A 26,149-nucleotide genomic window follows, 5' to 3' on the forward strand; every position below is an offset into this window, starting at 1 on the left:
ACTGTATATTTGCGTTATTTATCTCATGTTTCAAGGCGTGCTGTAACTGACTGATGTGGCTCATAGACAGAGAATCGTGAGAGAATTTTTCAGACCCAATAACTTATTTGCTATTTGCCAATCAGCACTTTAAGCTGCATTTCTCAAGAGCCATATGAATTCACACATCAAAGCCCTGAAAGTTTTTGAGGATCCCCAGAGAAGCTATACAGTAGATAGTGGGTGAGAGTGAGGGTTTTAGGGCTTATTTACCTCAGTTCAGGGCCCTACTCAACTATTTGCTAATGGTATGACCACTTAACCTTTCTATGCAGCAGTGTTTTAATCTCCAGAATGGGAACAAAAATAAACCAGCCCTGAACCGACAGCGTAACCATAGGACAATCACTTCAACTTTAAAACTATGTGTTCCTTAGAGGGACTCTGACTGCCCCTGAGGCAGGGTAACCAGAGCACGGTTCACCTGATACAGAACACATAGCACCCAGGTCTTTCTGCACTCAGAGGCGCTAAAAGAATAACGGGAAATAAATTCATGAATCACCTGTGTGCCCTTAGGCTGAAGGACCTGACTTCTCTTCTGGAAAAACAGCATGAGCTCATTAAGCTCATCATTCAGAAGATGGAAATCATCTCGGAGACAGAGGATGAGGATAACCACAGTTCTTTCCAGGACAGGTATAAAAAAGAGCAGTTAGAACAAAGGAACAGCAAGTGGAATTCTGTGCTGAGAGCGGTAAGAGCCAAAGCTCAGTACCCTTAGCCCCTTAGCAGTAGTGACCCAACCCAGCAGGGCTTCCTGTGTATGTATGTCTTGTATATTAAACACAAATATACACATGTATGCGCCGGGTCTAATTTCCAATTTGGAAGGGGTGAGAAAAAGCAGAAATCTGATTCTGTTTCACTACACGTAAAACCCTGGTTCCTACATCCCCTGTAAAAGTGAACTCTCTCTTTCTCTCTATTCATATTTTCTGCCAGTCACGCTTTATTGAGAAGATCCTTGCTGTTATGTTCAAGGTGGACTTTACCTCTCTTTATTTGAATGGGTAGAAAGTAATTTGCTACAACACACATTTTTAATGATAAGGAGTAATAAATGTAACTGTTAAGCTAGAATACAAATGTCAATATTGGATTCCTGCTTGATGATTCGATATAGAACATGTAATGCATTACACAGTTAATCATTAGATTGGGTTCTACCATTTGGCATCTTCTGTGTGCGTGCGTGTGTGTGTGTTGGAAGACCCCACGGTTGGACCCCTGTGTGCTCTGTTCTGACTGCAGTAAACGGCCCCACCCTTCCTGCTACTCCCAGCACACCTGATGTCACTCTGAGTTGAGGCTCAAACTAACAGACCTTATGTTATGATAACGTGTTTCTGTGTTGTTTGCCAACGATCATAATAAATGTGAAACCTGTATAGTCACACCAGTGGTTATTGTGTGAACCGTTCATTGCATCTAGTTTTTTGAGATGTGCAAAAATGCCTCCCTCCATCACACACACCCTTTTTCTTTTGATGTCCAGTACAAACGACGAATCAGTCGCCTGCCTCGTCATTGATCTTTTCAAGGTGCTTCTGTTGATTTGTTTTCCCTTTCTCCCTGATTCTCGTGTTCTTTCCTTCATGACTCCAAGGAGAGACCCACTCTAAGGAATCTCTTTGGCCATGTCTGTAAATCTGTTATGTTGAACAGTGTAGTTTTGGAGGTGTTTTTATTTATATAGGGGTTATTATACTCACTTAACATCAGCAGTGAAACCAGAGCCCTGTAGAGGTGTGCTTGACTCTGAGCCTGAACAGACGACCTTGACAGAGACCTTGAAGGCTCCTTTACCTCAGGAAAACCTACAGAGGCAGTGACATATGCTCGTCCTTCGGCTGAAACTGACCACTTGCAAGTCCAAAGGTAGGTGGTGGCACTAATTTAAAGAGGCTTCAATCGGTGCTGTAGTATTACAGTATTTAGGCGGCCCATGACTAGATATACGGAACAAGCAGCTGTAGAAAATGGTACTCGAATCAAGTACTTAGTAGCCTAAAGGAGATATAATTCCCTCTCTAGAACCAAAACTGAAAAAAAAACCCAAAAATGGGTACTGAGGAAGAAAACTCTCACGAGAGAAAGTTATCAGTGGTAACTTCAGTTGCTCAGTTGTTTTTAAAAACTGATGGAGGAGGAAGAGGAGGAGGAGGGAAGTGAAGGAGAAAAGAAGAAGGGGAGAGGGAGGAGGGGAGGAGGAAGGGAAGGAGGACGAGGAGGGGGAGGAGAGAGGGGAGGAAAGCAGGAGGGGGAATGGGTCTCAGCAGCTTGTTAATAGCAGCAGAACCTGAAGGGAGCGTTTCACTGAACCTTCTGAACAAACTTGCAAGAGTCCAAGTTTGAAGCAATGCTGACGCTCAGGAATCCGTTACAGTAACAGCCAGCTCTCCTGCAGCCCCCCCGAAACAGCTGCTCTCAGAACTCACATTTCTCATCACGACCTGCTGCAGGCATGGGCCAGGGGCAAAGCAAGAGCCTCAGTTTAAGTCCTCACTTAAGGACTTCCACAAAAAAGGAAAACACGGTGGGGAGGCAAGGAGGGGGCAGGGGAGGCAGCAGGAAATCAAGTGGCTCAACAAAGGCAACTGTTTTCCTGCCTACAAATAGCCTCAGTAATGCAAACCCCCCTCGGGTCAGTCAAGAACCTATGCTGGGCAGACACAGAGCACTGACGGAGGAAGGCAGAGCTGTCTGAGGAGATCACAGCGCCAACAAAGCGGGAGCTGGGTTTGAGGGGTGCGGGCGTCTTGACTTTCAGGACACCGTAGGCAGACACAACGTCTTCCAACCAGACAAGCCTGCAAGGCCCAAGTTTACTGTGTTGCTGGCGCTTTCAGCAGCCCTGGAGATGTAAGTCAGGTCCTGTGAAAGACTGAAACTGCAGCAGGGGCCTCGCAGAGACAGCTGGGCCTCAAGCAGCGTGATGCCCTGGGGCCTTTCCCTGTCCCATGCTGAGTGTGCTACAAAAGGAAACCAGACAAGTCCCAGAACCACAATACTGAACTGCCTGTAAAAATGTGTGCAGTACCGCCATCCAGTGTCACTTGGAAAACGTTCCCAATTTTAAGTTTGCTAAAAAACATATATCCATCCAAATTTAAATAAGAGGGGGAGTGCATTAAACCAAATTGTCGTTAGGAGTAGAAAAAACTCCAGTCCTGTGGCAGTTTGAGTACCGCCATCTAGTGGTCACCTGTGATTCTCAGTTTGGAAGAGCACTTACCCAAATTAATACAGGCCTAACCCTCACCTTATCAGCCCTACTGTGCGTTTTATGCTGTAATTGCTGTGCTGCCCCACATTGTGCCTTGAAATGGATTCGATCCAAGCTGGTACATGACACAGCCAGAACATGACCAGGCCAATCAAGGATTTTGAAGGTTTCCATTAACTGGGGAATGGCAATCCTGCCACAGAACTTTGAAACGTGGTCTGTGTTGATATCATAACAGGAAGTGTACTGGCTATGGGATAGGTCTACGTTTTCAAAATTTAAAAAATTTTAAGCAGTGTCAATATATATTTTTTAACTCTGAAAAACAGCCCGTGAGAGGGAACGCTAAATTCTAGGAAGCTATTTTGAGATATGTTTGATACTGCCATTGTAAGTCCTAGCACGGATACTAAGAATCATCAAAATGTGGCAATTTTCCTTGGTATGGAGAGAATGCTGCGAGATTTCAATGATGTGCTTCAGCCAAGAGCAGTTATCTGTGAAAAGTGGAATTGCTGCTTTTAGTTTCCCCTGCGATTGGGATACAAGGACCATCACACACCTTGAAAACAGAATAAAATGGGGCCCAAAAAGTGCCGTAGCTGCTTAGTCATTCTGTTCTATTTTTAGTTCCTAAGGATGCTTAATTTGAAGAGCAGACTAACAGAGATTTGCAGAGCAGGCACAGCTTCAGAGCTTGGGTAAAACGTGCCCTAAGACTCAGGTCCTTTCATGCTTGGAAAGGATGCGTGAGAAAAAGGGTGGGGATTGATTAAACCATTTAATATGGCAATAGCAACAATAAGTATAATTTTAAATGTGTTCATTTATTGCTACTATTTGCTTTTAAATATTTTGAGAATCTATTATCATAGAAAATATTACACGTATATATACACAAAGTATCAGGAAACAGTAATTAGCGGCAGAATTTAAGTTCATAAGGATAGATGCATCCTGAGCATAATTTTTAAAATGTAGAATCGGATTGAAACAGTATATTTCAAATGACAGAGTTTACTGTTAGACAAATCGGATGGGGACACAGCTAATTAAGACTATACATGTGGGCTGTTGTGTTAATATAGAGTTTTATGTGTGTGATTTAAATTTTTTGATGGGACCACAAGTATCAGATGCTTCTGAATTAAAGAAATGTATCACTGATTAAACAAACAAACAAAAAACAAACAAAACTTAGTCACTAAGCAGCTATCCTACCCTTCAAAGGAGAAGATTTAAGAAAATACACCTCCATCTTGACCTTACCATGTAAATATTCTAGCAAGTCAGCTCTAGACTGGGGCGTAACTCTGCCCTGCGCATGACACTTGTGACCCACAGAATTCCCAGCTGGATGTAGCCTGTCTGCACTGTACTTTTAAAACAAGTTAGGAAAAGTCAAACTCTCTCTTATTCTGGGGCTCTGTGTATACATTTTGGCTATTTCAGGATAAAAGGTAATGGGGGGAAAGCACCTTTTGTTTCATTTTTCACTATAATGAGAAGCACCATTTGACATATGTGACAATTCTACTAGATAAGACAAGAGCAATAAAACACAGGGCTGACACATGAAAAGAATGTTTCCTAAGGACCTACTGGGCACTGGGGGGGTAGTTTTCGACTATTTTAAAACTTATTTTTAACTGATGATGCCTGAGCCTAAACTTTGATACGAGATTCATCTATGAATTCTCACTTATCAACAAAAGTTCTAAGAGATCAGGAACACCGATCTCTTAGCATGGACGTGTATGACACAGGACCCAGATGTTTATGGGGAAATGACTAACCCATTCATAAATTTCCACTGTGTACATTTCAAAGACCAAGTGAGCACTATACAACCTTCAGTATTGATTGCAGGTCTGACAACCATAAAAAAGAAACTGTTTGCATTTCACAGCAACGGGTGGTGAATGGGATGGTAAACATACTAAATAACTCATTTTTCTTAGCAAGGAGTGGATTCTATTCAAATCAAAGTTAAAGATTCTGTTTCATACCTGACATTTGAAGCTTAGAAATATAGGTTTGGTAATTTCTTTTAAAAACTGTAACCACAAACATAATTCAAACACAATAAATACCAATACCTTAAAAAAAGGGAAAATTAACAGTATAAAAAAAGCTTTAAAAAAGAAAAAACCGTCAAAACCCACAAAAATCCAAAAACGTCAACAAGACTACACAAATAAAATAAAACCTATTAATCCTGACAACAAATATAATCATCAGTAAAAGGCAAAATACTCCGTATTTGGGTTGAGAAATTTAATTCCTAGAGAATAAACTAGCATTACAGAACAATGAGCAAAGACAAATCTAAAAATGTAAATAGCAGACGTGACCAAATAAACTTAACACAAAGTACTCAAGGGGAAAATTATAAAATTAGGCAAAAATATTGCTCTACACTGATAAAAGTTTTGATCCATTAGGAAGTTATTAACCTTTTTGTTTCAGATAAGTTATCAAAATAGGTCAAGCTCTAGCTCGTAGAAATGCATCGTTGGTAGAAATATCGTGGGAGAATTATCATCACACCTCTGTCAGGCTAATCCCAACTCTACACTCAAGATGGGTGACCCACAAAGGGTATTCAAAATCAGTTGCCAAGAACCAGGAGAGAAGTCAGCTAGGCCAAGCCAGGCTCGAACAGTACCTGGTCAAACAGATGAGCCTGTAGGAGACAAGAGGGTTTATGAAGCCTTTAAATATCTGATTACATTTTGTAGTGTTACCGCCTCACCTGACCCAGCTTAACCTTTTCATTCCAGCCCACTTCTTACCCCCTCTAGTTTCTGACATTAATATCTTGTTTTGAATAAGAAAGAGTTAAAAATTCATAACCCATGAAACTTGAGTTTGTGGGTAGAGAGAGAAAAAACTAACTAAATCTGAACCAATACTGGGCCTGGCTTTCTTCTGCTCTTATCTGCATTTTAAGGACAAAAATGAAGCTACCTTAGTCCATATGCCAACTGCGGGGCTATCTAACCAACCCTGTGTCCCTTTCCCAACGAATTCACCTCCTAACCTTCAGCTGATGAGACCTGCCCTAGGTGAGCTATTTACCTTTGGTCTTTTCTCTGCTCCCTCCAAAGCTTGCTCTTTGTAGGGGTTTGTCCCACATTTTCTCATTCCCTGTAAACAGTGTATTTGTTTGAACAGTTGGTCCTCACAGTAAGCAGGATATGCTTCAGGGATGTCATGTGCTCTTCCAATGGAATGCCCAATATTTCTTCCTGACTCACCTATGTTCTAGTACCTTGCTATTTAAAGTATGGCCTGTGGGCCAGCAGCAGGGGCATCTCCGAAGAGCTAGTCAGAAATGCAGAATCTCAGGCCCCATCTCAGACCCACTGAGGCAGAACCTGCATGTGAACAAGATAGCCCGGTGACTCATACACACATGACTGAGTCTGAGAAGCACCGCCCCAGTGATTGGTTCACGGTATTACCGAGGGGCACGTCATTCAGTACAAATCTATGGTCAGATATGGGAAGTGCTACAGACTAACACCCCCACTCCAGGTTCCCAGCGCTCACCGGCTTCATAAAGGCTCTGATAATTCCTGCAGGGAATAAAATACTGTGAGACGGTGGCGCTTTAAGGAAGGTGTCACCCTCACACTTGAAGATAGCTAAAGCAAAGTTTGAAAAAAGATCTGATGCTTGTTCAACCTCCAGTGTAGCTACTGAGGGTGAGTCTTTGCTAATTGGCAGAGAGAACTTAGCTCAATCTGGTATCTGAAGTGGCACCAATATCCACGAGTGTTGGGAAGATGGGAAGGGCTTACAAGAGGAGGTGGGGGGAGGGAGAGGAGGGCAGGGCCAAGGCCTGGTGTGGACACTGTGTTAGTGACCTAAGGCTGTGTGACAACATTACCCTGAACTTCATGGCTTAACCAAGAAACACAGGATCACACACTTGCCGTGGCCGAGGAAACCAGCATGCCTCAGCTGGGTGCTTCTCATCATGTCTCTCGCGATGCCAGGGATGCACTTAACGGGGGCGGGATCTGCTTCCCTCAGGGTCTGAGCTCTCTCGGGGGGTACGGTGGGATTCATTTGGATTGAAGACCAGACTTCCTCTCTGTCTGCTGGTCTCCCTCAGTGCAATGCCACATGGGCCTCTCCAGATAGCAACTCATAGCAGAGAGGCTTGTTCCCCAGAGTGGGGGACCTGAGAGAGAGACAGACAGAGACTTAGAGAGAGAGAAAGAGAGAGAGAACACAGGTCAGAGTGGGCAAGTGGTTAGCCATCCGACTTTTGGAAGTGACATCGGATGTCATAGGAGTGTGTGTGTGTGTGTGTGTGTGTGTGTGTGTGTGTGTGTGTGTAGTAGAGTCACAGGGTCTGAGAACCAGCAGAGAAGGGCTCTGTGGCTTTCCACCTGGTGGCCGGCACTGTCTTTACAGAGCTCCACACGGGAGACCGGACAGGAGCTGACCCCTGGGGCTCTCTCCTCCTCCCCACACCACCAAGAGTCCAGTGCTGGCTCAGGGTGAATGCAGTGCTGAGCTGACCCAACATGCCGGACCCCGCACAGCCAAGGGGCCCCTGGGCCCCTGCAGCTGCCCTGTGACTCCCCTGGCATCTGTCCTGGCTTCCTGCTCTCAAAGGCTTGGGGTCCCCATGTCCTCCCCCAGCCCACCCTCGCGGCCCAGCCCCTGCCGTGGCCAGAGGCAAAGTCACTTCCACATACCGGGAGGAGTATCAGAAAAGGGGCTTCTGTGCCGTTTCACCTCATGTTCAGTCAAGAGTATCTTGGCATTTTTCTACAGACTTTCCTGTTTGAACGCCCAGTCCCAGGGGCCCGTCCACATGGACCTGCAATCCTTCCACATGATTAGTGAGGAGGACGTGGGGTGGGTGATGTGGGTGAGTGTGGAGGGGATGGGACCGGGCCACAGTGAGAAGACCTTCCAGAGGCTGGGGTTTGGCCGCAGCAATGAGTAGGCTCAGAAAACTGTCCTCATGGACTGCAGTCTGGGAAGACTTCCTGGAGGGGGGTATTTACACCAAGACTTCATGAATGGGTATGAAAGATTTTATGTCTGTGGAAGGCACATGAAAGGCAGACGTATTGATAGTATTTTCTCTTCTTGGCACTACTGAACCAGCTCCAGAGCGAGATTGAGAACCACCTCACAAGCTAATGCCAAATGCGATTCTAGTGCCTATGACAATTCCAGAGCTATGGCACGCTTAAGCAATAGCTCTGTTCAAGCTCAAGAGGGAAATGAAGCACTGATACCATCTCCAAGTTCAGAGCCAGAGCGGACTCAAGCCACAGCTCTTGTTCAAGCTCAAAAGCCAGAATAAGCATTCTTATCAGCTCCACATAAAGAGCCAGACAAGCTCAGGCAACAGCTCTGGATCACACTGAAAAATTAGAACAGACAACTAGATCAGCTTCAGCTGCAAAACCAGGGCAGGCTCAAGCCAGAGCTTTTGTTCAGGCCCCAGAGCCAGAGCAAGCACTACACCAGCGTCATCTTCAGAGCCAGTGCAAGTTCAAGCCACAGTTCTCATTCAAGGTCAAGCTCTGGAACTACCAGTGGCACCACCCCTAGCTACAGACCAAGAGCAGGCTCAAGCCAGAGCTCTCATGCTAGTTCAAGGGCTAGAACAAGCACCTATATATACCATCACCAGCTCCAGAGCCAGTGCTGGCTCAAGTCAAAGCTCAACAACAGGTAGAACATGCACAAGCTCCATCCAATTCCAGATCTGGATCAGACTCAAGGCAAAGCTCTCGTTCAAGTTCAAGAGCCGGAACAAGCAGCTCATACAATAGCTTCAACTTTAGAGCAAGTGTAGGTTCAAGCCACAGGTCTCGTTCAAGATAACAAGCACATATGCCAACTCCAACTCTGGAACCAGAGCAAGTTCAAGGCACAGCTTCCAGTCAAGTATAACAGCTACAACCTCCACCTACATCTTATCAGCAACTGGCCTCAGCGCCTGCAATGCCTTTAGTGCCGGGTCCTGAGCCAAAGGTTGTGTCAGCAGCCGTATCACAGCTCTTTCCCCTCCCCTATAAATGCATTTAAATTTTTATTTTTTATTTTTTTCTTACATATATTTTAAAGCTATATTTTTCTTAGAATATTCCCTTAAATAATTTTAAATAAATTTTTAAAATAAAATTTAACTTACAAAGTAACAACTCTATGATCCTTCAAAGTCTACATTTAAGTAGCATTAAATACAGTCACGATTTTTCAGAACCATCACGTCACATCGCAACCATTATCTAGTTCCAGGACGTTTCCATCAAAGAGAAACCCAGTACCTATCCATCGGTCACTCCTCATTCCCCTCACTTTCAATCCCTGGCAACCACGGATCCATCTGTCTGTCTCCACGGATTTACCTATTCTGGATTTTTCATGTCAGTAGAATAACACCCTATGCAGCCTTTTGTGTCTGACTACGTGACGTATAAAAAGACTGTTTTTTGGTGTTAATAAAACTAACACTTTTTATTAAGGGGAAAAATCCCTGATGGGCAACAACTATGTGCAAAAGATGAAGCCCCAATAGAAATATTTTCATTACTGTGGGATGGGAACCACTTTTATCATTACGACACGAGAGCCGGAAACCATAAGGGAAATGCCTGGGTCTCTGAAACACCTTTAAAATCTTTTGTTTTCTGGATAGGCAGCTTTAAAATTTTTCTAAGGTTTTAAAGATTTTAGACAAAGATAACTAGTGTTTATTTAGTGAAATATTATAAAATAATGTAAAATACAGTAAAATAATATTGGGGAAAATTGGCCACAATCATTGAGGTTAGGGTGGTGAATACCTCTGATTGGCCAGTCTGGTTCATGTGCCCGCCTCTAAGGGGAGGGAGAGACCCTGTGATGAGCTCCTGTCAGAACCAATGGAATGCCAGGCAACCAAAATGACAGATGTCTGCTTCCCCACCTAAGCAATGGGTGGGTGGGTGGATGGATGGATGGATGGATGGATGGATGGATGGATGGATGGATAGATAAGTAGAACGACAGAAAAGAAATAACAAACATGCAAATGTTTCTGTTTATCATTTGCTCATTTTTCACAGGGATGGGAAAGGAAAGGACTATGAATACCTTATTTGACTTCAAAAGTAAGTTTCCCTATTTAAATATTTTCTTCAGTGAAGTTGGGTCACATTTTATCACTGTTTGAGAGAAAATACATATATTCCTAATGACCAGGGTACTATTTAGGAAAGACAAAAGTCCTGGAGGTGCTGAAGCCTGCCAGAAATTCTAAGGCTACTCAAAAGGACTTTTATAAAGTAGTATTTGTAATTTAGAGATGGAGGGAGCACTGGACCCAATGCCATGTGTGTAACACTCCTAGTGAACGCAGGAAACAGTGAGCGGCTGCAGACAATGCCGTGTGTCTGCACTTTCCGCCAGCCTTATGCAGAAAATCAGTCTGAAGGGAAGTACAATGACACTGGTTAATGACTTATTCCAGGCAAGGTCTTCTTTTCTTTCTGGAGGTCCACGGGAATGGGATAACAGTTGCAAGCCCCCAGAGAGCAAGCACGTTTTTTTGCAAGCCAAATTATTTAGTTTTATGACACTCTGTGTGTTTATATCTCTCTTTACGCAAGAATTTACTGAGTTTATTTTTGGATATTTTATTCCTGTTTCAGCTGTGAGCCAGTTATTCAGTCAAGGGGTTTTGCTCACACTTAGGTCAGAATATTTAAATGATGAAGCAGAGCCCACCTAAGGCCGGTTTGGTAGAAGTAGCAGTAAGTATTCTAACTGCAGATGTGATACTGCTGTTCCATCACCCCCTCCTTTCCAATTAGCAGAACTTCTCCTAGAGCTAACTTTGGAATTTGGAGAGAGACAGAGAAAAAGAGAGAGAGAGAGAGAGAGAGAGAGAGAGAGAGAGATTAAAGAAGGCTACCTCACCGCACTGTGAATAAACAGCTACCAGTCTTTCACTCCCAGAGTTCTTTCCTTTTCTCCCCTAGCTAAGGTGGAAGTATTCAGACCACCGATTCTCTCTGCACATGCCCTGAAGTCAATAGCTGCTGGTCCACAGCCACCAATATATTTACCCCAAAAAGGACTAGTTAGTAACTTTCTTCCTGACCTGATAACCTCAGTAATCAACAGCATGGGGGAAAAAGTATGTATGGAGGGCGGGGAATAGGTGGGTACCTGTAAAACTCCTGAAAACTTGACATCAGGCACTCAAGGTGATATTGGAAGGTCTAGCACACCACTGATTGTTGAACTAATGGGTGACATTAGAAGAAGGATTTACTCTAGATTCTAGAAGTTGCATCAAAATTTAGTCTCACGTGGCAAGAGCCAAAACAGCCCTACAAATATGTCAGAAGAATAAAAAACAGTTTAAGATAGCCATGAGAGGGTTTGGATGAAAATTGCCATCTTTAGAAAAGCATAAAACTGCTTTATCGTGAAACTGAAATAGGGAGAACACGAACTAAGCAAAGAGACCAAGGGACTTTCCTGTCCAACCCTTCTTCTGTTAGAACATGAACTGTCTCCTACCAAATGCTGGGTTCATTTTCTTATCCCTTCATCCTGAGAGGAGAAATTAATTCAACCTCCAGATAAGCTTGCTTATGAAGATTCAGGAGCACAGCAACAACTTTTATCTCTTATAAAGTATGATTTTGAATTTTCTATATTTTCGTTTCCTACTGTTAAGAGATTATGCAAATTACTCAGAATGAAGCTTGATAAAATTACAATTCTTAGGTTGGCGTTTTATAAATAAAGATGATCAAAGGTTTAATATTGTGAGTAATTGTTTTTATTTTATTTCTAAATAGTCTAAGGATAGTATTTTGTTGATTTTGTTGTTTAACAAGTTCACAAAAACACTAATAGGAATTTTATATGAGCAACTGGATACATCTGAAACAAACTGGAGACAGCTGAAACAAAGGCCATTCCTGTATATGCTCAGAGACGTATTGACTATACTTGGAACACAAACATGAAAGCAACTTGATATTTGCCTAAGCAACTTTTAGCTCATTTTTAGAAAATGTTTCAGAGGCTTGGGAACTGAAGTATTCAATGTAAAGTTAAGAGGCTTCTCAACTTAGAGTTTTATTAAAGTGAAACTTGAAACTCACTTGCAAAAATGGAAAAGTACTTTTTTTAGTCATCTCCCCGAGTTACTCATGAGTTACAGACTTTCCCTTTCTGCTGCACACTTTCTGCCCAGCGAACACATCTAGTCCTGTGAGATTATGGCACCTGGAGAAAAGCCCATGGAAAGAGGGCTGGTAGGGATGATGGAGGTCCAGGCAAGATGAACTGACAATAAGCTGAGACTCTGGGCCACAGGGTGGGCCTGGGTGGGCAGGACACAGAGGGTTTTTCAGGACACAGACATCACAGCCCAAGACCACATGTTCAGGAGACATGACTTGCGTCCTCCACTTTACATCTGAATACATAGGGCTGGGAAAGGAGCTTAGGAAAACAGTATGGAAAGAAAAAAATCATTCATCTGGTTAATGCTAGACAGCAGTGAAGGACAGTACTTATTAGGAAATAGGAATTGGGTGTCATTAATAATGGCATTACGGACATAAAACAAATAAACAAAAAAATCACTGTTCCACTCTTGCCAGGTTTCACTACTGAACTACAATGGAATGAAATAGAAAAGGCATATTCTTCCCTTCTTTAAGGGCAACTATAGGTTTGTCTCAATCTTCTGCATTACACTCAGTTTCTTTATTCTTTCCTATTTATATGCTTTAGTGTAAATTAATCTTTTTTCTTTTTCTTTTTCTTTTTCTTTTATAAAGGCATATGGTGAAGGCAGTTCGGGACTCATCGTGAAGCTCCGAATACTTCAGGCTGTCACCACCAATGTCCCAGAGCGCCGAGTGGCCACGTAGGTGGATGCTGTGTGTAACTGACTCAGGAAACGGCGCGGGGGAACCAAAGTCCCTCGCGCCCTGCGCCGCGCAGCGCCCTCGCCTGCAGCGCCTGAGCCGCGCGCCACCTCCTGGGCCCGGTGTCACCGACCTTGTTCTCTCCGGAGCCGCAAGCCTCGCCCCGCCCTGCCCAATGCCCCACCCGGGGTGGCACAGGCAGGAATGCTTGCCGCCAGTCCAGGCTTCCCTGACTCTGAGGACAAGTTGTAAGAGCGCAGAGTTCGCAGGACCCAGGCAGGAGGGCGCGCAGCGTGGGGTTGCTCTCCCTGGCTGGGGGCGCTGGCTGGCTGCGAGAGGCAGGCGCCCTTGAACCCTGGACCTGACTGGATCAGCCCTGCTCCACCTCCTTCCAGCCCAGCTCATCTCTAGCGCCCACAAATGTACACTTGCTCTTTGAAACGGTGGAGCCACGCAGGTCTGCTGCTCAAACAAAAAGAATACAAAAACAAACAAAAATCCTCTAACTTTCCTAAACTTAAGAAATCATTAAGATTTAAAGGACTTCCGATTTAAATCACTAAGATTGGAAGATGTGTGGGAACTCCTTTCAACTGCAGGTCGTCGGCCAATAAGTATTAGCCAATAACTAGCTGTGGGGCATCTGCCTGGTGTCAGGACCTCGGTATGGGGTTGCCATGGTGAATAAGACAGATGTGGTTTCTCCTCGTTGGAGCTTACAGGTTAGAGAACAATGCGGGCATGGGGGGTGAGGGGAGTAGTCACACCATCAAATACGCACAGTGGAGATAGCGTACAGAGCTGTGCTACCTCCCCAGAGGCGGGTGTTAAATCTTCTGGAATTTTCTCAGCCCCTTTCTAAACACAGCCAGTTCAAAATCAGCTAAGGTGGGCGTATTGGACCACTGCAGGCAGCCAATGTCACAAACAAGCCCTTCCCCTAGAGCCCGTTACACATTTATCACCTGCACACCACTGGAGATTAGTGCACCCCTCCTGCAGAGGGGATCCACCTTACAGGTAAAATGGATTCAGTGGGTACATCCAACTACCAGCTGGACTGGGGGAGCTGAGAAGGGTGCCCGAGAATCTGACACCAGGCAGGGTGGTGTAGCCACCAATGCCTGTCATTGCCTTCTCTCCACTAGTCATCTCAGGCAGAAGGGATTACTTGCTAGGCCACCTGTGCCAATCGGGTGGCCAGCCAGTGGTGGTGGGGCACCCACATGTGGCGTAACACCTTTGTGAGCAGAAACATTGGGTTATGGACGTTTGATGAGTTGAAGTAAATGCGCCAAAGCACTTCCCCAAACTTTAGACATACACCTTCCACCATCAGGATTTTACCTCTCCGGACCCCGTCTCCTATCAATAACTTCACATTTCCTTTAAATTGACTTGCTTTATACACATAAATAATATTCTAAAGAAAACTGGAAACACTACCCCTAATAAAAATCAACATTGTTTGTAATAAATAGAAAGTGATCATAGAGGGTAACGGGGGCGGGGGTGGGGGGTGGGAGATGAGGGTAAGGGGGATCGAATATATGGTGATGGAAGGAGAACTGACTCTGGGTGATGAACACACAATGGGATTTATAGATGATGTAATACAGAATTGTACACCTGAAATCTATGTAATTTTACTAACAATTGTCACCCCAATAAATTTAATAAAATAAAATTAAAAAAAAATAAAATAAATAAAATAAATGTAACGAAAACAAAACAACGCTATTAAATTCCAGCTCTGAGCTTGAGATCTTCCCAAGGATGACACTAGTACGACCTTGCGACCGTCTGGAGGGCATCGGAATGACTGAAATCAGATGAAAAGGAAATAGCTTCATCAACATGGTGATTTTCAATTGTTTAATGTCTTATCTGAATACGACTTAACATTATCTTGTTAGATCACACGAGATAATGATGCTATTCGGGAACTCTGTGGCGATTCCCTCACCACCACATCGAGGGAGGACAGTGAGCAGTGATGCGTCTCCTCACTATAGGATGCAAAATAAAGACATTCAAGGAAATTGAAGAAGCAAGAACCTAATACCCAGGAAAGCGGACCACGTATAGGAGAGGAAGCTTAACAGTGTGGAACTGGGACAACAGGCTGGGAGTCTGGTGTAGTATTGAACACTTGGTAAGTTACAAGCTGAAAGCAATGCTAAGGCTGGTCCTACCAGTGCATACTGAGGGCTCACTTTTTTCCACCTGTTGATGGAAACCTTCCGGTCACTTTTGGGTAATAAAAAGCTCACTCTGAAAACTCAAAGTTCTCATCTATTTTTTTTTCCGCTCTCCTAGTGTGATTGGCCTTAGAAGCCTGCAGTGTGGAGAGGCTGTGTCTCACTGGGCCCCTCCTTTTTCCTCACCCATCTGACCTTCCACATTCAGTCTGCTGCCTCTGGCTCCTACAGGAAGGGGAAAGCAGAAGACTTCACTCATGAGCACAGCTCTGATCTAACGCCAGTGCCCTCAGGTAGGGCAGATGTCCAAAGCATGCTACTGTGAGTTCTCCAAGGTCTGCTAGGGCCTTCTAACTGCAGTTCCCTGGTGTGGGTTATGGCTCCTCTGCTGGTTGCTTTTGGCTCCCATCCCTTACCTTTTATTTTCAGTGTCATATACCAAGCCTTTTTTGGCTGAGGTGTCTCATCCCTGAGGGCAAGTCCCCTAGGGGAGGGGTCCTTTACAAAATGGGTAGTGGCTGACTCCCTTCAGTAGGGTCTACGTGAGGCCCATAGGAAGTACATACCTTTACCCACTTGGAGATGTAGCTTGCTCCCTACCCCGCCCTCTGACTTAGAAGTATAGGATTAAAGCCTTGGTACTTGTGGTGGGGGTGGGGGGAGCAGAGAATGGGGACAGGGACTTTTGGTTGTCACAGCTGGGGTGGGGGAAATGCTACTTACATCTAGTGAGTATGATGATCAACATCGTACAATGCACAGGACTCAACAAAGAATTATTCCCCAAATGCCATAGCCTGAGGTTGACATGCATTGGATTCGAGGAGCAATATTCAGGAGTCTGTAAAAAGTCTGTAATACCCTACAAGAGTTAAAACTAAATCAGAACAGAAACTGAGAAGGGTCATCCCTTAACTGTTCTCTAGAATTTCCAGTCGATCTGGTCTATTTATCTTCTGTCCCTGTGCAGGGGCTCATTTGTAGATCTAGTCATAAAATTATAAGATAACCTCACAAAATGTGTTTTAGCTATCCACGTGGGTGTCCCTGGATGTTAGATGAATTTCTCATGAAGGGACTTTTGCTAATTCTTAAACTACCCCCTGACTTTGCATTTCTGTAAGTCCACTTAGCACTGCATGTGAAAATAGGCAGATTAGTCAGCACTGCAGCTGAAAATAGTAAGATTAGTCAGAAACCAAAAAGGAACGTTTCTTAGGTACTTGATTTGAGGGCAAACGGCTTAATCACCAATCACAGTTACACTGTGAAAGACATTATAGTGAGAAGTAGGACACAAAGGTACTGGTAGGTAGCCAGCCAGCAATACAGGGACCCCTCACTGAGCTAATAATGGTGATGCCACAAAGGATGGCCAGGCTCAGCCTCAGGAGTCAAGCTGCTCCCACTGCAGCAGGGGAGACTGACATTTCTCTCACTCTGACTCAACTTAAGAGATAGGGTGGAATGAGTAGCAATTCGTCAAGCTGGGGATGTAGAGCATTACTAAATAAATGGAATCACTGTCGACTTCCCTTTTATTTCCGATGTTACTGGGAAATCCTCAGACAGGGAACAGCCGAAGAGAATGGACTGGGCAATGCCATGAGGTAGCTGTTGCGGGATGTGATACATCAGGAAAAGGTGTCACCTTCTAGTGGACGGGAATCACAATGTGTGCAGCTGTGATCATAGGCTTTGGGAGAAATATGTAAATAGAGCGATGGAGCATAAACACAGATGAGGAAATGGGCTGGGCTCAACTCTGTGGAGATTAGAGTAAACACAGCTTGTTTCAAAAACAGAGATGGTCCTTGGAACTTCAGCCGTGGTGGGTGCAAACGGCCTGTGCCTGATTCCAGCTTGTGGTAGCCAGACCCTTCTTTACCTTAAGTAAACAGGAAATTACAAGCAGAGAACGCACTGTAACGCAGGGTAACTTAGTCTGTACCACCCTGCACAGCATGGGCCGCGGCGCTCCTGGATTTATATATAAATACTTCCGAGCTTTAAATGGTCAAAGGCTGGCTAGCTCTGTTTACCTCTGCATTGTGTACTTGGGAATTCAGACAAAAATTAAGGAAATAATTTACTTGTTACAGTAAAGGCTCTGAGTGTAATGTTTATAATATGAAATTCCTCTCTTTAGAAAATGTGGGAAACTATGCTGTGGGAACTTTGAAAATGACATACAGAACAGAATGTATGTTCTGCAGGCACGCTGCCTGCCCCCCAACCCCTTCACCACCACCACCCCCATCAAGTATAGCTGGAGCGTACACCGAGCCGATCTGAACAGAAGGTGAGAACCTTCTCTAAGGCTCTCCATGCCTGCATTTTATCAGAGATTCACTTTTTGTGCCCCTGAAAGACTTTGCCTTCATACAGAAATGGGCTAATGAACACATGCCCTGAACCTCTGTTTGGGGAAGCTGCAGACCTTCTCATGAGGGAATGCCTGGGGCAATGTCCTCAGGGAGCCCCAAAGGCCAAACTCAGAAGTGACCTCGAAAAGGTCCTGCAGTTTGCTCAGGGCTGAGCAGGTAGGAAGTGATCTGTGACTGGGACCCTGGGCTTCTGATTCTAGGTTCAGCGTTATGTCTGTTCCTCCCCAAATGCCGATGGTCCCAGACTTCTCTATAGCCCTGTTCACAGACCCGCATGGACCCACATTGGTCTGAGGGGCTCCCTCGGTCAGTCTAGCAATAGAAACCATTCACATGTGTAAACCAAGCCTAAGGATATGGGATCTAAAAGAAAGAATGAAAGACAGTCCACATGTACACGTTTTTCTGGGCGCCTCGGAAAGGTGGCCCAAGTTCCCCAATGTACCCTTCAGTGCAGCCTTTAGCTTTTAGTATTTGAGTTCCTTGTATAAAGATAATATGTTGCTTGTCGTAGAAGCACAGACAGCACTAAGACCAGCTAAAGTATAAAAAAAACCCAAAAAAACCTACAATCACCCCATGTTTTGTATTTAGCACTTCCGCTTACTATCAGCACAACTTCCGGAGGTTATTTAACCTTTCTGTGACTCAGTTATGTCTCCTGAGAAAGGGGTTAAAAATATTACCTTTCTTGTTGGGAGGTAGATACCTGAGTCCCATCCTTAAAGATTCAGGGCAGGAGGCCGGAGTAGGCGGGGCGATTATAGCCCAGGAACGTGCATTTTTGGAAAGTTCCTCACCTATGTCTGATGCATGGCCAGACATAGGAACCGCTGGTTACAATAATTCGAAGAAAATAAAACTACTATCTCAGGAAAGTAAAAGACATTTCTATTTGGCTAATCCAAACAAGGCAGCAACTTGGGAGAACACTATTTTAATTCAAGAAAGATTTACATTTAGCATGTATAATTTTATAGGCTAAGATTGAGAGGGGAAGAAAGCAGCAAGCTGTTGGGTTGCTGAGAGGACTTCCTCACTTTTGTGTAAAGTGCTCAGAACGGGGTTGAGTGCATAGTAAATGCTCAGTAAATGTTAGCAATTCTTTTTAGTATTGAATAGAAATTGTAGGGGGTAGTTTAGGAAAACTGTAAGTAATCATTCAAGTGGGGAGTAATCAGCTCTTCATGTGAGCAAAATGCCTTTTAGAAATGATATATAAATACCGAAGCACATTAAAACTCCATCCAGTATGTTAACTTCTTATATATTTTCCCACCAAGCAATTTCGGAGAGTCTTCTTACACTCACCTTACCTTTTCTTTGTTAAAACTGATGTCGATAACCCTTTTTACCCTTCTGAAAAACAAGCACCAAAAATTACCTGGAAAAGGCACACGTTCTTGTTCAAAGACACTGGAGCTGGGAAAACCCTTGAGGTCATCCCGTCCATCTTGGGCACAAATGTTCGAAGAGTATTTTGAAACACATACCAATGAAACACATGGATCTATTGTAAAATCCCATAAACTTTTCCCGCTTTGTACTTGTTCATAGTACAAGATGGAACTAAAACAGATATATTGAAGGTATAAAAGTAAGAAGGCACAAAACGTTCACTTTTGATTGCTTCATTTACCAAACTGACTAGCACATTTGAGTTTCAGGGGAGTCTGCAATCTTTCATGAGCCTTTTGCTCCTTGTAGATAACAGCCCACTCTTCCCCTGTTCTCAGCAGGGACAGGGCGACACTTGTTAGCAGACACAAAATGAGTAAGTTACTTTGAGTACTGTCAATCCTACGCTGAGTCATTAATACAACACCACTTTGGGACCCTGCTCAATTAGTTTAACCCTCTCTTCTCCCCCAGGTATCCCCTTAGCCCGAGCACCAGCCACTGTGCAAACCTGGTTGTAAATCATGGTTATTTGCCCACGGAGCCTTCTTACACACCAAAAAAAAAAAAGAAAGAAACTGTGAACTCTGAAAGGCTCAGGCCTAACTCACTTAGCCAGCATCCCTGCTGTTGATGAATCTGTATAGAAACCTTATCTTCTATTTCTAACAGCAAAGCTCGGGCTCTGTTTTACTGAAGCTGTTTATATATCTAATCAGAGTAGATCAGGAAATGAGGTTGACAGCACAGGGCTGCCTGAGAAACCTAATATTTGCTGGCCAGCATTAAGGCAGCCTTTCAGCTTAAAGCCATGATCAATGAAGTGTGCCTGAGGCTCTGTTTAGATGAAGGGAAGGAACACACTGGTGGCCGCGTTCATCCTGAGCAAATCGGGTTCCCTCACGCGGGCTGCGGGGAAAAGCTTACCAATAACGATGACAGGAGTAAACACCACGGACTCTTCACGTGTCCCTCATGTGGCTGCTGGCCACGGGCTGGGAAGGGGCACAGGCTCTAGTGTGATGAGAAGGAGGACAGCCCTGCGAGAAAGAGCAGTCCGCACTCGGCCTGCCGCTGACGAGCTGTGTGGCCCACGGCGAACCGTTTTCTCTCTCTCAGACTTTGTTTCACCATTTGTCAAATGGAGATGTATTAGTTAGAGTTCTCCAGAGAAATCGGGGCGGGGAGGGGGGGGGCGAGGGAGAAATAGAGGGAGAAAGAAGGGAAAGGAAGGGAAGGGAAGGGCAGAAAGATTTTGGGGGGCTGGTACATGCGATTGTGGCATCCGGCACGTCTGAAGTCTGCAGGACAGACCTACAGACTAGAGAACCAAGTGAAGAGCTGTGTCTTGAGTCCAAAAGCAGTCTGGAGACAGTTGCCTCTTCCTTGGGAAATTATTTTCTTAAGGCCGTCAAGGGATTGGAGGGGCTTACCCAATTTACAGAAGGTAATTTGCTTTACTCAAAGTCTACTGATTTCAATGTTCATGTCATCTAAAGCATAACTTCACAGTGACATCAAGGCTGTGTTTGGCCAAAAACGGGGTACCCTGGGTACCACAGCCTAGCCAAGTTGACGCATAACATTAACCATCAAAGGGAATCATAGTAATACCTCCTCAGACAGGTTTGGGGACCAGTAAGTGTTAATGCCTTTCAAACACTTTGCACAGGACTGGATCACTGACTCTGTGTCCCAAGATTTTAGGCAGATTTGACTAATGATTTAAGATTAAATTTTAAAACAGTAGAAAATGTGACTTCTAACTAGGTATAACTCAGTTACCATCTGACAGCATCTGCTGCAGATTCCTTCTCAGCAGCACTGAAGAGCTTGTAGCAATAAGTCTCGGGGTCACTGGAAATTGAGGGGTGACATATTTGGAGCAAAGGCATGTTTATAAGCTCACTAATGTTTTCAAGCCTTGCCTTGTGCGCTTGAAAAACCATAAAGAAACTTTGTGGATACAGTCGACTTTCCGTGGCTGTTTTCACACCATGTGCCCTTGGCCTCGGAGCGTGGAGGAGTAAGTTACAGCCTCTCTAACGTTGTCTCACAAGCTCCGCCCTAAAGTTAGAAAAGGTGCTTAACAATGTACCTTCCATGTATGCCTTTCTCTCCGAGGTATGAAATACGACCTCAAAGAAAACTGCGTTGTCTCCATTTCAAGGTCCTTTTGCGAGGGGAGAAACGGGGCAGTTACTGGTGGAATGCTCCCTTTCCAAGATTTATTAGGAGTCTGGAGGGCTCGGTAAACTTGGAAGGTAGCTTTTGTATCCTACAGCACTCAAGATTGATTTAATTTCATGTCAGTCCTGGAACGGCAACCACAATATGAACTGCAAGTTTATAAATTGCTCCTTGGAGCAGCTGACTTTGCAGGTGGGGGAGGCAAGCGGGGTGAAAAAGCAGAGGAAGCTGGAAGATTGAGAATTGGTACACACACCTAGCGAGCAGATACATTTCACCAAAGCACTGGAGTTCTCATCTGTCCCCAGTTTCACCCCCAAACCCCTGCTTTCCCTTGTGTTTGTCTCCTGCCTGAAATGTTGTTGTTTTTTGTTTGTTTGTTGTTTGTGTGTTTTTCCCGGAAGGATGTCAGATGGGAAAGTGAGGGAGAAACTGGATTGTGCCATCACAGTAGGGTCTTTTGGATTTTCAAAGATTATTTCATCAAAAATCTGCTCATGAGAAACTCAGAATAAACAAGGTAAAGTCTCCTCTCACAACAGAATCCTTGAGGGGAATGTTAAAACAAACTAATGTCAACTAAGAAAATAAAGCTGATACTCAGAGGCATTGTATTCTTACAGGAGCTAGAAAATGTGGTTTGGCTTCACAGGAGGAGCAAGCAACAGACAATGCCGTTGGAAGGAAATCACATATTGCGTATCCAGATAAATCTCCGTTAGCTCCATCGCAGTGGAGCGTTGTCTACAAGGGCGGCTGTAGCCTGTTCCCTTTTACCACTTAAAATTATTCCAGGCCAAGTATTTGTGAGCAATGTGAGAACAGCTTACCTTGCTGCCACGATGGTCACAGGTATTTGAGAGGTATTTCCACGCGTCACAATGCAGACTTGTGGCTAATGCTAAAAAAAAAAATTAAAAAATTAAAAATAATAAATTTCTTGGAGGAGAAATGTAATCTACCAATAAAGCTGAAAAAATAAATAATAAAACACATCAGCACAGGTGGCCAGTTGTAAATAAGGGATTTTCCTCGTGTGCTATCTCTCACCTGAACCCAAGCAGAGAAGAGCCATAATAAAGGTATCTCTTGTCCCAAGCTTCCGAGCAGAAATGTGGTTTTCTTGCAGTCTGGGTGTTGTGTCATCCACCTGGTGTCTATTTCCAATGCCTGCCTCAGCATCACACCATGATACCAGAATTCCATGGGGTGGGCAGTGGGGGGGTGGGGGGGGCGGGGTGGATTCAAACCGGCAGGTGTGTGGACACACCTGTCACACCTTGGCTGCCCATTTGCTTCAGGGCTGAGTGAGGGTGGCCACTGCAGGCATTCATTTACTAGAGGGATATTATGTGAAACGGGTAGGAGGGATGGGTGAAAACTAGGGTTTTATCTCGTTCCAAAACATTTCCATCGCTCCTGGTTGTAGAACATTGTGAAGGTTACTCAATGCCACTGAATTTTTCACTTTAAAATGGCTCCTCTCCTATCGTGTGAACTTCATCTTAATAAAGCTTTGCTTTCAAATACGTTTATCCAGAGCACTCATCTAAGGAACCTAAGCGTCCAGCAGGATCCTAGCCTTCCCTCCCTCCCTTCTCCCCTCCTCTTTCTACGGGTCATTTTGCGCTATTTGAAGCCCCCTGGTATGGAGCACATTGACAGGCCTGGCCCCACTGTGAGGTCCTGCTCAACCCGCTGTCCTCTCCTCTGCTCCATCAGCGTCCCTAAAGCCCCCAGGTCCCCTCACCACTCAGTTGCTCCAACCCCAGGGAAATGCACCTGATAAACACAGCATTTGGAAGTAGTGGCTTGATGTTTTACTCCCCAATGTTGGAGTTTTGGGTCTACCCTTCATTCATCAAACAGCTTGCGCACCTACTGGATGCAGGTACACTGTGTACTGAGGCACAGTGACACGTAATGCAGCGACCCAGTCGGGTGAAGACATCATCCCTGCTCTGAGGCAGCTGAGTCTAGTGGGGTGAGGGGGGAGTTTAAACACATTATGCTACATACAACATGCTATTAATGCATGCTGCGGGAAATATGCTGTCAGAGGACAGAAGAGCCAGTCAGGGAAGGCTTCACAGTGGTGGTGGCATTTGAGGTGAATATTGATTGGTGAGGAGGCTTTTGTTTGTTTGTTTGTTTTCTAGGCTAAGCAAAGAAAAGGACAGCCAGGAAGAGGGAGTCATGGAGGTGTGAAAGGGCCAGAAATGTTCCAGGAAAGGGGAAAACGTAGTCTGCCTGAAGCAAAAGACACTTGGTCAGTGTTTGAGGAGATGAGGGAGGGAGAGCTTATGAGCAGCCTCCCAACAGCCTAGGGGTGACTAAGTGAACTCAGAGGCGCCAGGAAATGGTGACAAGAACAGAGAAGGACAGAATTCTGGAGACATTTGTGACCAACTGAGTGTGAAGGGTGTAAGGGAGAGAGCTGGGCCCGGGAGACACAAATTTCTACCACAGGAGGATAGGCAGGGGGTCACCATGTTTAACTGTCATTGCTTGAAGTAATGACAGAGATCTATGACAGATACCAATTGCTGTGGCAGCTTGAATGGGAGACAGATTGGGGACAGAAAGTTTTCCCTGAGACCACTTAAAATCTCCTTTCAAATGAATGGCAATTGTGCTAATTCAAGAAGTCAGTCCAACAATGTGGAGCATTTGTGTCACACTCCACAAACTGAGTTAATTTTGAAAGAGAATTTTGATCATAGTTACACACTGTGTTTCACATTCGGTTATGTAATTTGCATTTAAAGTCCAAAATAAGCTTTAATCTTTGACCCAAAGTGAGTTCATCTTCAATTAAACTTGAAAATATGCAATTTCATTTAGTCTGATGGAGAATTATTTTATTTGACGGTGGGGTGAGGGGCGAGGGGGAAATCTGTTCAAAGTCAAAATAGCAGAGAACATTCATCTAAGAAATTCTTTAATTCGTTATAGGGGGTGCTATCATTTTGTCTGGACTACTTTTCCTTTATCAGATTTAATGGGTCAAATATGCAGTAAATCACTTCTTTCAATGTGAAGCTCCACTTAGATCAACTTATTCATTCTGTGTGTGTGTGTCTACCTATGAAAATACCCAGTCATTTTCACAGCCCACACCTCATACTGTCAGCATCATAAACCTTACAGCCACTCATTTTACAAGGCAAGAGGCAAATTTCACACCAAGTGACTTTCATTTGGCTTTTCTTTTTTTGTTATATCTTAAGAACATTTCTATTTTAAGCATCTCATTTTTAAAACGGGGAGAGAAGTAATAATACTACCTAGAACTACAAGCGAACAGAAACTAACTTCATGAGTATTCGCATGAATTCACTTAAGTGTATTCATTTGTGTGAGCTATGCTACAAACAATCCCGTTTAAGAGTAACATAATATTTGGAGAAAAAAAAAAATTCTAGTGGTGAAAATAACCAAATAAAACCATCTGCATACATCAGCATTTAAAAAATCAACTTGAATGTTATAAACATTGTCAAACTTCTTATAATAATGAGGTGAAGAAACCTCTCCTAGTGTGAAAGAAATTGTAAATTTAAAGCACTTAATCATACTGCATGTTATGTAGTCATTAGTAAAACTCATATTGTTAGGTGGTTCCTAAATATTAAGAATATGATCAATACTTAACTATAACCTGCTAAGTTAAAGTTAGAACATTGGGACATTTGGAAATGGATTTCAAAATTTCCCCCAATTTCCAATTACACATTCTCCTTACATATGCCTAATACATTGAAAGAGAAAGTATACACTACTGAATTTCCAACCTAACACAACGAGGAATGCTGGAAACTCAGCTTTGGTGTCTATAAAGTCAGTATGTCTCAAAAAATATCAAAGAAGTTTTGTTTGTGGAGACAGACTGTATTGTCCAAGTCAAGTGCAATACAATTAGGATAATTGTAAGTAAGAAACAAAAACAAAACAAATAAATGTTCTCCAAATTCTTCTGGATTATTAAAACCACTTCAAAGTAAGTCATGAAAAAAATCATCATGGAAATCTTACTTTTGAATATAGAGGAAATTGCAAATAAAATATTTGCATATTGAATCCACCCACGTGACTATATCAGAAATACAAATGGCCAGCACAGTGATGGTTTTCATCCATCAGAAAGCCACACATAACAAAAATCAATAATATTCGGTAGCAGCTAGTATGTCAAGAAATAAGTGCGCACTCACTGATCTTGAGAGAGGATTCTCTAAATCCTTTGGTAAAGGCCATTTGCTTATTTTTTGCTGTTTGGCATCCACTCTGCTCTTTTTCTTTTTCTCATGAAATGTATTGGGGTGACAATGGTTAGTAAAGGAACATGGGTTTCAAGTGTACATTCAAATATATGGTGATGGAAGGAGAACCACTTTGCTGTTCTTACTGTCTGTATCTCATGAGATGAATTCCCCGTGGAGTGCAGACTTGGCAGCAGCTCCTGGGAGGCTGTGTAGGGGTCAATGCCGTGGACTTCGATGTCACACGACCCTGAGTTGGGTCCTTGACTTTGTCACGTGCTCTATCATCTTAGGAAAGTTGTATAACTTCCTTGAAACCCAGTTTTATCCGTCGTTGATATCTATGTGTGAATCCTGGCTGTCTTTGTTCCAGTGGAATAGCTACCTGAGGTCAGCTTCAAGGTGAAACCAGGAAAACGCAAACAGAAGGAATGGGTCCAGGTATGGAGAACAGAAGGGAGCTCATTGGCCCTGAGTTCCTACTGTGTTCCTACAGGACTTCACACACATTGTCTCATTTGAACCC

At 43.8% G+C, this 26,149-nt stretch overlaps 1 protein-coding gene and 1 long non-coding RNA gene across 2 annotated transcripts in view; one reads left to right on the forward strand and one right to left on the reverse strand.

Moving 5' to 3' along the window:
* The window catches only part of TRPA1 (transient receptor potential cation channel subfamily A member 1), a 46,819-nt gene extending 45,463 nt beyond the window's left edge, over window positions 1-1,356 (forward strand). The window contains exon 27 of the mRNA XM_074318641.1: window positions 559-1,356. Within this exon, the coding sequence (XP_074174742.1) occupies window positions 559-763 (205 nt within the window). The 3' untranslated portion in view covers window positions 764-1,356. The remainder of the gene's footprint in view (window positions 1-558) is intronic.
* The window catches only part of LOC109444523 (uncharacterized), a 127,426-nt gene that overhangs the window by 1,707 nt on the left and 99,570 nt on the right, over window positions 1-26,149 (reverse strand). The window contains exon 7 of the long non-coding RNA XR_012491657.1: window positions 22,192-22,262. This is a non-coding gene — a long non-coding RNA (uncharacterized LOC109444523). The remainder of the gene's footprint in view (window positions 1-22,191; window positions 22,263-26,149) is intronic.

This window comes from Rhinolophus sinicus, linkage group LG14, assembly GCF_036562045.2.
Source record: "Rhinolophus sinicus isolate RSC01 linkage group LG14, ASM3656204v1, whole genome shotgun sequence".
NCBI classification, from domain to species: domain Eukaryota; kingdom Metazoa; phylum Chordata; class Mammalia; order Chiroptera; family Rhinolophidae; genus Rhinolophus; species Rhinolophus sinicus.